The following is an 11,127-nucleotide window of genomic DNA, read 5'->3' on the forward strand; positions in this document are numbered from 1 at the left end:
CAATCCCTCTCCGCGGCTCGGACCAATAGACGGGCCTCCCGGCTCGCTTTCGTCCGGCCCTTTTTCGTGTTTCCTCCTATCGCGGAGAAACTGAGGCCTGGGGAGGATACGCCCCCTCCCCTGTTCCCAGTCAGCTTTTATCACTCGCTTCACAACCCAACTGTTCCCTCGCTCCGGACTGCCGTTGCTGCTTGAAGCCCCGCCCACCGCTCGTGAGGAAACGGTTCGCGGCGGCCGTTGGCGGCGCGGCGTCGCTCGGCGGGAGGTTTCTAGGCTTCGGGTCGGCCCTGTGGCGTGAGGGAGTCGGCAGCGTGAGACTTAGATTTGAGCCGCAGGTAGGTTGTGGGTAAGCCAGCGCCATCTTTCTTTCTCTGTTCTCCTTCCTTTGAGGCGCAGTCACACATCTTCTCGGTCCAAGTCGGGAAGGGAGAGAAGGGCGCCGCGCGTGTTGTGTGTGCGGTTGCTCCTCGATCAATCCGAATTACGGGGGATCGCAACTGGCTGCTTTTCTTAGGGAAGATTCCCCGACGATCCTACGACCAGCGTCTGGCGCTTCTTGTGGAGGTAGTATCCCTCCCCAAATATACCCGGATCTTGCTCCACCCAGCCGCCGTTTTGTTCCCGAGCTCTTAGCAGTGCGCTTTCCTTGCGTGTGGGAGGCGATTGACTGAATTGCGTGGGGAATGTTATCCTTGGGGGTTGTGACTCCAGAAAGCTCGTACTGGAATAAGTGTCAGCCTTTAAGGTATCCCTGGGTCTGCGTTTCCTACAATAGGGACGACACCTCCGCCCGCCCTTGCAGTTCCATGGCGCTGAAGCCATCTGCATAGAATTGGAGCCTAAAGCTGCAATTTGTTATGAGGCCAGTAGTGAACATAAGAGAAGCCGTATTGGATCAGGCCAATGACCCATCCAGTCCAACACTCTGTGTCACACAGTAGTCAAAAAACCCAGGTGCCATCAGGAGGTCCAGCAGTGGGGCCAGGACACTAGGAGCCATCCCACTGTGCCCCCCCAAGTACCAAGAATACAGAGCATCACTGCCCCAGACAGTTCCAACGATAAGCTGTGGCTAAAAGCCACTGATAAACCTCGGCTCCATATGTTGATCCAATCCCTCCTGAAGCTGTCTATTCTTGCAGCCGCCACCACCACCTACTGTGGCAGTACATTCCATGTGTCAGTCGCCCTTTGGGTGAAGAAGTACTTCCTTTTATCAATTCTAACCCGACTGCTCAGCAATTTCATTGAATGTTTACGAGTTTTCATATCGTGAGAAAGGGAGAAAAGTATTTCTTTCTCTACCTTCTATATCCCGTACATGGTGTGAAAGAAAACAGTTCGGTAAGTACATAGCATAGTTCCTGGCCGCATGTTTGAGTTGAATCTGGGTTTTTTGTACCCTATAATTGATGCTACCCAGCATTAAAAACATGTGGGCTACAATCCTAAATGGCAAACCACTTCATGAAAAGTCTGCCATGAAAACGTTGTGATGATGTGACTGGTGCTTGCGCAGGGGACTACCTTTACCTTTTTAATCCTAAATGCACATTCTTCCCAGAAAGGCTTGCTTTTTTATAGATTAAAAATTCTGAGGAACTCGCTGCCTGTCAGGTTTTTTTTTTCAGATTTTAGGGAAACAATTGAGTGAATATCTAGAAGTGGCTTAAGTTTAGGAAATCCTTCTGGCGAATAAAAAAGTGACTGTTGCTTATCTTCCTTCCAGGGTTCTGTCGTCATTGGGTGTGTACTTGTAAGGATAGAAATGTTAGGAGAATTAGCCTTCCTTCCATTTAATTCAATATTGTAGTATCTCTAAAAAAATAAAGATGATGTTATGCCTGCAGGACTTGTACAAGAGCCAGTGAGGCAACAAAATTTAAATGTATAGGAAGTGATGCCCTATAGGTCTTAAAAACAGCACTGGTATGTTTGAAGAGGCACCTCTGCTTACTGCTAGCATTGTTGTGATGAACGTCATATTTAGTGCAAAAATAGTTGTGGGTGGACAGCGTTGTCTATGTAGTGAATGTGTTGGTTAAGGGGAAGCAGCATGCTGTACTCCCAATTATATGGTGATGCTGTTCAGTTAAATTGAAAGAAGCATCTTAAACTTGATTTTGGTCAGGCTTTTAGAACTATAGAGCCATTTCAGTTAACGCAGATTTAATTTGGAATTCCCGGGGTTAAATAAATGAGTAGAAAATTGGCACAAAATATAGCTCTTAATTGTACACAAAAAAAATGTAATAAAATTTTAACACTGAATAGTTAAAGGTGAAAAGCGTTCAGGTACAAATATTTGCTCAGGGCAGTGTACATGCCCTCATCCCATATCCTGGCACTCACACAGTGCGCTTCATGGCAGTATGAAAAGCTGTACAGTAGTCTTCCAAGGGTTAGTCAAATTCTTGGTGCAACATATTGGTTCTGTTATCAGTTAACTTGGGAAAATTTTCATTGCATGTTCCAAAAGAGGAGCAAAATTTAAAAAGCTAATATACCTCAGAAGATCTAATAGCAATTAGTTGAAAAAGAGGTCACACAAAGGTTCAGCGGGACAATAGGCAGAATAAGTTGGGAGATATGAAAGATGGTTGACAATTTTTTTGTGTACTGTAGCTCATAGGCTTACATTGCAGCTGCTTGATTTTAGGAAGGGAAAGGATTAAAAACATAACCCTGAATTCCCACAGTTCAGAGACTGATTTTTAGCAAGACATCAGTTTGCAGTTTTATTTCCTGAGATGGCAAGTCATAGTACAAACTTAAGTTCTGAATCCTAATGCTTTCCTTAAGAGCAAGGTTTTATGAGTACATGCTTTTTTTTGTTAACATGATAAGAAAGCCTGACCAAGCCATCTCTGCATCCACACTCCTTACTTGGAATTCAGACAATTCTGAGAGAACCCAGTTCATTTAATACCTTTGAGGCTGCGAAGGGTGATGGCAGTAGGGAAGGAGTCCACAACTGCAACATGTTGCTTTTCCAGAGTAGCAACCATTGATTTCTGGAGTTCCATTCTTCTTTGTCATTAGAGTGAGAAAACCAGACATCCATGTTCAATACAAAATCTGTGAGACTCACTAGTTGTATCGACAGAAAGTAGAGTTCTCTTGCTTATTTCTTTTTCCCATTGTGACAGGACTAAATCTGTTACCATGTCACCTCTATTAGTCTATCTCAACCCTTCCCTCCATTGCTCCAGGGAAGGAGTCAGAAAAAGGCAGTTAAGGTCCTTGAAACACCCAGAGCGGGAGAACAAGAAAAGGGGGAGTACATAGGAGAAAAGGAGCATGTAACAATCATTCCCAGGTAGGGTCTAGACCAAAGGTGGCCAAATTTGCTTAATGTAAAAGCTACATAGAATAAACGTCAGATGTTTGAGAGCCTTAAGACATAAATGTCAGATGTTCGAGAGCCGCAAAACAGGCAGACAAATAGATGGGGTGAGGCGGTAGAGGTAGAAAGAAAGCAACTAAAGTTAATGCATTTTCCAGGACAGCCAACAGGGTGGTGGGGGCTTCGAGAGCCACAAAATATGTATGAAAGAGCCACATGTGGCTCCTGAGTTAGTTTGGCCACCCCTGGTCTAGACCATGGGTGTCAAGCATACAGCCTTTGGGCTATAACAGGCCTATTCAGGGCTCTTATCCACCCTGTGAGCAACTGGCATGAAGGAGGGAAGTCAGGCGGTTGCTGGGGGGTGGGGAGAGAAACAGGTACACATGTGAGGACACACCAGCTTGGAGCTTACCAGATGCTAGAGGCCCCTGGCTCCCAACATGGCCAACCAGCCCAGAGTGACCTTGGGCCAGCTGGGGAGAGTGGCACTGGCTATCAGACCTGGCAGAGATAGGCTTCTTTCTGGTTCACTGCTCATGACTAGGGATTTCTTTCTTCCAAGCTGTTGGAGGGGGCATTCTTTTGTTTGGCTTGGGGAGCTGACTCAGGATTTCTCCCTCTTTCCCAGCAGGGAACCCATGCTTCCCTTCCAAGTCATCAGATCAGGCAGCCTTCCCTAAATGATAACATGCCACACGCAATTAAGCCTAAAGGGCAAGGCACTATTATATTGAAGGAACATGGCCAGTATGACTTTGTGTGTACACTTTTTAAAATCTGTCACCCTTTCTCTTGCAGCATTGCCTTTGCGCACGTGTGGTTTGGAAAGACATTGACAAGCATGGCATTCGCCAAGAAGAGAAAAGTAGATTCAGAGTGTCGTGTTATTCAAGAAAAATGGAAAAATCTTTATTTTTCTGTGGAATGCAATGGGAAACCAACTTGTTTGATTTGTTCAAAGCAGATATCTGTTCCTAAAGACTACAACGTTCGGCGGCACTATGAAAGTTGTCATGCTAAGAAGTATGATAAGTACAATGGAAAATTCCGTGAGGAAAAAGTTGCTGAATTGGAGGAGTCATTAAAAAAAGTTGCTGAATTGGAGCAGTCATTAGAAGAACAACAATCACCTTCTAAAAAGTTGCATCAAGCCAGTGAAGCTGCAGTTAAGGCAAGCTATCTGATAGCACACGAACTAGGTGTGTCATCCAAACCCTTTTCAGAAGGGGAGTTTATTAAAAAGTGTATGACCATAGCCGCAGAAGCAGTCTGTCCAGATCAGAAGCAGGCTTTTGCAAATATAAGTCTCTCAAGAAACACGATAGCAGAGAGGATTTGTGACATGTCTGAGAATCTTCGTAAGCAACTTACAGAAAAGGCCAAGTCCTTTACTGCATTTTCAGTTGCTGTAGCTGAAAACACAGATGTTACTGATTTAGCACAGCTTGCGATCTTTATTCGTGGAGTTGATGAAGAGATGCATGTTACAGAAGAATTTGTAGAAATCATTCCAATGAAAGACACGACCACAGATGATGACATCTTCAGAAATCTTGTAGGAGCTCTGGATAAAATGGGTGTTGACTGGGCAAAAGCAGTGAGTCTGGCCACAGATGGAGCCCCACAGATTATAGGGAAAATAGCTGGAGTTGCTGCAAAACTCAAAGAAAAATTGCTAGCTGCAGACCCACAACATCAGTTTTTCAATTTCCATTACATTTTACACCAGGAAACTCTGTTCAGTAAAACCTTGGAGATGGATAATGTGATGAGTGTGGTCATAAAAACTGTTAATTTTATACGAGCCAGAGGTCTCAACCTTAGGCAATTTAACAGTCTTCTGGAGGAAAGCATGATCAGACGTGGGGTACCATATGACTCTGAAGTGCGATGGTTAAGTGGTGACGCTGTACTGAAACACTTCTACGAACTACGAATTGAAATACAGGTATTTATGGATATGAAAGGGAAAGCTGTTCCTGAATTACAAGATAATGAATGGCTTCAAGACCTTGCTTTTATGGTGGATATTACGGAACACCTGAATTGTCTCAATGCAAAGATGCAGAGTCGCAGCAATATTGTAACAGAGTTCTATGATGGCATTTGTGCTTTTGAGATGAAGCTTCAGCTTTGGGAAATGCAACTTCAAGAAAATAATTTGGCACATTTTCCCACCCTGAAATCTTTGTCCGATGCTCCTATATACACAGAGAAGTACTGGAGCAAAATTTCTGACCTTAAAGATGAATTCCAAGAAAGATTTTCTGACTTCAGAAACCTAGACAAAGATTTTGGAATTTTCAGTAAACCGTTTTCTGTGGATGTGCATGAGGTTCCAGAGGAGCTCCAGATGGAAATAATTGATCTGCGGTCTGAAGTTGAACTGAAGGATAAGTTTTCTGACGTTGGTCTTACCAAATTTTATCAGTTTTTGGGTCCAAATTATCCCCAGCTTAAGGCTTTTGCTTCTAAAATTCTGTCTATGTTTGGGACAATGCACATCTGTGAACAGCTCTTTTCTGTAATGAATGTGAATAAATCAAAAATACGTTCTCAACTTACAGATACACGCCTAAACAGCATACTCAAGATTGCTACAGCACAGACCCTGACTCCAGATTTAGATGCGATAATTCAGAGCAAAAGGTGTCAGTTATCAAAGACTGCAAATAAAGGAAATACTGCTTAGAATTTTAGTGTTTTAAAGCATGTTTGTAATTTCAGTAAAAATAATGTTAAATGGCTTTCCTTGTGTTCTTTATAAAGATTATGTCTCTGGTAATGGAATGGTCTGTTCCCCTTCTGATATCTGTGAGAGTTTGGTCTTATTGGGTGGAGCTTTTGTTTCAGTTTTCACTTTTGTATGTTAGCTGTAGTTGTTGGTTATGGGAGTTGTCCCCTTGCAAATACATGACTGACATTTTGACCCAGCTTGTCTCTGCTGAAATGGACTTGAGAACAGGTGCCTGAATGAATACTCTAACCTGGGAACCCACTGCCAAAGGGGGACATTACTTGGAGAGCCCCTACCACTCTGAGTAGGCCTGGGGCAGAGGAGAGGTTTGCAATGGCTAACCATTTCATATTTTCCTAGGCTCTGAGCATTTATATTTTTAGCTTCTGCTGTCCTTTGCTTTTTCTTGATGGGTTATTTGAAAAATATTGCATTGCCAAATCCCACTATTTTCCCACCTTTCCATTTTAGGCAGGCATCTTTTAAGGATGGTGGGGAAGCTAGGGAGGTGTCAGATATCAAGGACTATTAAATAAACAAAATATTGCTATGTGTTACTGTTTTAAGCATGTTTGTATTTTAAGTAAAAAAATAATGTCCTCAATTGTGTTCCTGTCTTTTATAAAGTTTATATCTTTGCTACTTGGCATTACATTTTATGACATGCATGGTGACTCAGCCTGACAAAGTTGCATTTTTGTTAAATCCAGTCCTTATCACAAATGTATTATTTTTTTTTAATACACTTGTATCCTGCCCTGTCCCAGAAGTGGGGTCAGGGCAGCTCACAACATATGAATAAAATACAGTGAATATATAATTAAAAACACAATCAGGATGGCAGTTAAGAAACACACATTACTCCAGAGTAGTCTAGTATGCCTCCTGTTAGACATTAGCAAGATGGTAGGCATCCATAGGCTTACTATGGGCCACCTCAGCCAAAGGCCTGGCAGAACAGATTCATTTTGCAAGCCCTGCAAAACTGTAACAAGTCCTGCGGGTCCCAAATCTCAGAAGCATGTTCCACCAGGCTGGCACCAGGGACTACCAGCAGATGTTGGTCCGCAGAGCACAAGGCTCTTTAGGGCAGGTTCAGGGAGAAATAGTCCCAAAGGTATGTTCATCCCAGGTTGCTTAGGGGCTTTAAAGGTTCTTACCATAACCTTGAAATGGATCTGGTACTCAGTTGGTAGTCAGTGCAGTTGGTGTAGCACCGAATGCATGCCTGCCATCAGCAAATGTGCTACCACATTCTGCATTAACAAGTTTGATGCCCCAGCCTATAGAGGGGCATAGGATGAAGGGCATGCAATGGGGTGTGTGGTGGGAACTGTAGTTGGAAAGCCATGGAAGGGGAAGAAATACAGCTGTTGGGATAGAAGGTGCTGAGTGTGTTGGGGTGGCATGCAAGAGCAGGGGTATAAGTGGAGGCTAAGCTAAAGCAGGAGTCTTAAGCCACCTTAAGGACTTAATGATTGATTTTGTTGCATCCACTAAGCATTTGTGTCTTGCTTTTCTCTCCAACTGGGGACCCAAAGCAACTTGCAAGTATTCTCCCAGACTGTGTTTTTGTTCTCACAACAACTGCAGAGTTTGTTAGATAGGCCAAGAGTAACTGGCCCAAAGTCACTCAGCAACTTTCATGGTAGAGTGGAGCTTATGAACCTGGATCTCTCAGTTGTTAGTCCCCATGCTCAAATCTCAGCACCATGGGTACACATATGTCTTTGTGGAAGGTCAGGTCTCTAAGGGACGGGAGTCAAGGAAAAGAGTGGTCGGTGGGAGCAGACTTGAGATTTAATTATATGGATGAATCACATAGAGGTGATAGCAGAAAAGGCCTGTTTTTGGTCATTGATAAGTGGCTGACAGAGCCAGTTTGGTGTAGTGGTTAAGTGTTTGGACTCTTATCTGGGAGAACCGGGTTTGATTTCCCACTCCTCCACTTGTATATGCTGGAATGGCGTTGGGTCAGCCATAGCTTTCACAGGAGTTGTCCTTGAAAGGGCAGCTGCTGTGAGAGCCCTCTCAGCCCCACCTACCTCACAGGATGTCTGTTGGGGGAGAAGATATAGGAGATTGTAAGCTGCTCTGAGTCTCTGATTCAGGGAGAAGGGCAGGGTAAAAATCTGCAGTCTTCTGAATCTTTGGAGGGTTCATGGTTTTTTTGTGGTAGATTGAATAAGTGTTGAAGGCAATGGCTCCAGTTCCTTGGAGTATAATATGCATATGTTTTGGGGTGCACCTCTCTAAGTGGGGAGGAAACCTTGCTTCACACACCAAAACACGTCTAAGTTTGCAGAGGAGAAAAGGTGTTGATCTATGTAGTGAGGAAGTATATTTTCAGAGATGGAAGAGGACACCTGGGATTCCTTGTGCCAAGGAGAGGGGGTTAGATTGGAAAAGTTTCTCTAATGTGAGAGGTGGAGTCAAGGCAGATTACACATAGTTTGTAGAATTGACAAAATGGAACATTCACACTGCTCCCCACCCACCAGTGAAAAGTTACTATAACTTTTGGGTAGGTGGGGGAAACAGTGTAATGCTTTACTGAAGGATGAGCCTTCTGAAGTTGGCCTTAGCAAGTTTTAACAGTTGGGGGTTGAATTACCCCAAATCTTTTGCTTCTAAAATTCTATTACTGGGGCAGTATCTATGAACAGCTCTTTTCTGCAATAAGTGTCAGTAGATCAAAAGCATGTCAGCTTGACACGCCTAAACAGCATATTCAAGATTGCTACAGCACAGATGTTGACTCCAAATTTTGATGCAATCATTCCAGAGCAAGAGGTGTCAGTTATTAAAGGAAATACTGTAAGACTATTAATATTTTAAGTGCATTGATATTTTTAATAAAAAATACTGTTAATTGGCTTTGTATGCGTCCTTTATAAAGTCTATATCTCTGGTACCTGGCATTACATTTTATGATACACATGGGCTGGGCCCAACAAAGTGACATTTATGTCAAGTCTGACCCTCTTGACACTTGATAGGACAGTGGCATTACATTAAGTGTGGGCTTTCTTTGCTGAGAGAAAACACCTCAAAATTGAGAAATAACCACTGAAACGATGTAAAACAAACATATCTACTTACTTTATTTAATGAGTTTGAGTTGGTTTTCAGTTTTAAAAAAGGGTACATATGAACTTAATAAATTGTTAAAGTAATGCACAATATGGGAAATTAAGAGTGACTATGCTTGTAATTATGAAAAAAGTTTTGCAGTCAAGCTTGTGTAAAAGAAAATCAGATGTTGTGCAGCAGATCTCAGTGGACTTCCCAAGGGGAGGTGATCTCTCTATACACAAGGACTCATCTGGTATCACATTCCACTTCTGGGAAACAGAATGCTATGAGGACATTTTAGACCAATTCATAACAAGTTCTCAGATGAGTTCATGAGTATAGATACTATAAAAGCAGTAGAACTCTTAAGATGAATGGCAATTACCAAGTTTCTAATCGTTCTACCAATAACATAAGAGAAGCCATGTTAGATCAGGCCAATGGCCCATCCAGTCCAACACTCTGTGTCACACAGTGGCCAAAAAATTTTATATATATATACACACACACACACACTGTGGCTAATAGCCACTGATGGATCTCTGCTCCATATTTTTATCTAAACCCCTCTTGAAGCTTGCTATGCTTGTGGCCGCCACCACCTCCTGTGGCAGTGAATTCCACATGTTAATCACCCTTTGGGTGAAGAAGTACTTCCTTTTATCCGTTTTAACCTGTCTGCTCAGCAATTTCATCGAATGCCCACGAGTTCTTGTATTGTAAGAAAGGGAGAAAAGTACTTCTTTCTCTCCTTTCTCCATCCCATGCATTATCTTGTAAACCTCTATCATGTCACCCCGCAGTCGACGTTTCTCCAAGCTAAAAAGCCCCAAGCGTTTCAACCTTTCTTCATAGGGAAAGTGTTCCAGCCCTTTAATCATTCTAGTTGCCCTTTTCTGGACTTTCTCCAATGCTATAATATCCTTTTTGAGGTGTGGCGACCAGAACTGCACACAGTACTCCAAATGAGACCGCACCATCGATTTATACAGGGGCATTATGATACTGGCTGATTTGTTTTCAATTCCCTTCCTAATAATTCCCTGCATGGCGTTGGCTTTTTTTATTGCAAACACACACTGTCTTGACATTTTCAGTGAGTTATCTACCACGACCCCAAGATCTCTCTCTTGGTCAGTCTCTGCCAGTTCACACCCCATCAACTTGTATTTGTAGCTGGGATTCTTGGCCCCAATGTGCATTTTCTTAATGATGAGTGTGGCGGAACCGGCCCGATTCTACCTTCAGACCCGGTCCCGTCAGCTCCCTATGGAGTCGCCAACTCCTGGAGGGAGCTATTTCTCCTCCTGCCCCTTGGGCTCGCTGCCACCACCTGCTCAGTCCCGGGGTTCAGATTGAGAGGAACAGGACTCCCAATCCCCCTTTCCAGCTGTGAGGCCAGGCCTCAAGGTCCTCTGCCACCCTGCACTTGGGTTTCACAGAGACCTCAGCGCTTCTTTGGGGCACCCCTGGAGGATTGGCACCTTATCCAACTGCATGCCTTCCCCCTTCCCCGGGGCCCCCTTCTCAAAAACAGCGTGGTCTAAAGCGGTCTGGGGATCTATGTGGTACAGTTTGACTGCCAGCATTTTAAACAGAAAAAACATTTATTTAAAAGGGAAAAGGATAGGGAAAGAAAAACAAAACAAAAACAGTTGCATCTACAAAATTAGCATAGCACAGCACACAGCATAACAAAGAAAAGTTGATTATAAACGCATCCTGCTGGCCCTGATCTAAACTTGCCCTGTCTTGTGAATTACTTACTTAGTCCGCCTGCCTGGGGGCCTCCCCGGCAGGAGCCTCCATTGCTCACCACATGCTCGCTCGAGCCCCAGTTCAAATCTGGCTTCTCTTCCTGCCTAACACATGCAAGGAACAACAGCACTTCCTGCCTCTCTAGGAGATTTTCCCCCTAGCGTTGTTGGTTTGGCTCTGGAAGGGAGGGGGGGAGTGAGGGGAAGGC

The 11,127-nt window shown here is 43.7% G+C and overlaps 1 protein-coding gene across 1 annotated transcript; it reads left to right on the forward strand.

The window, feature by feature from the left end:
- The first annotated feature begins 99 nt into the window (after positions 1 to 99).
- Positions 100 to 6,690, forward strand: LOC132589755 (general transcription factor II-I repeat domain-containing protein 2-like). The gene is made up of 2 exons (XM_060262479.1): positions 100 to 335; positions 4,148 to 6,690. Exon 2 carries the CDS (start codon positions 4,191 to 4,193, stop codon positions 6,039 to 6,041), a length of 1,851 nt encoding a protein of 616 aa, XP_060118462.1. The 5' UTR covers positions 100 to 335; positions 4,148 to 4,190; the 3' UTR covers positions 6,042 to 6,690.
- The last annotated feature ends 4,437 nt before the right edge of the window (positions 6,691 to 11,127 follow it).

Source organism: Heteronotia binoei, chromosome 21 (genome assembly GCF_032191835.1).
Source record: "Heteronotia binoei isolate CCM8104 ecotype False Entrance Well chromosome 21, APGP_CSIRO_Hbin_v1, whole genome shotgun sequence".
In the NCBI taxonomy this organism is placed as follows: Eukaryota; Metazoa; Chordata; class Lepidosauria; order Squamata; family Gekkonidae; genus Heteronotia; species Heteronotia binoei.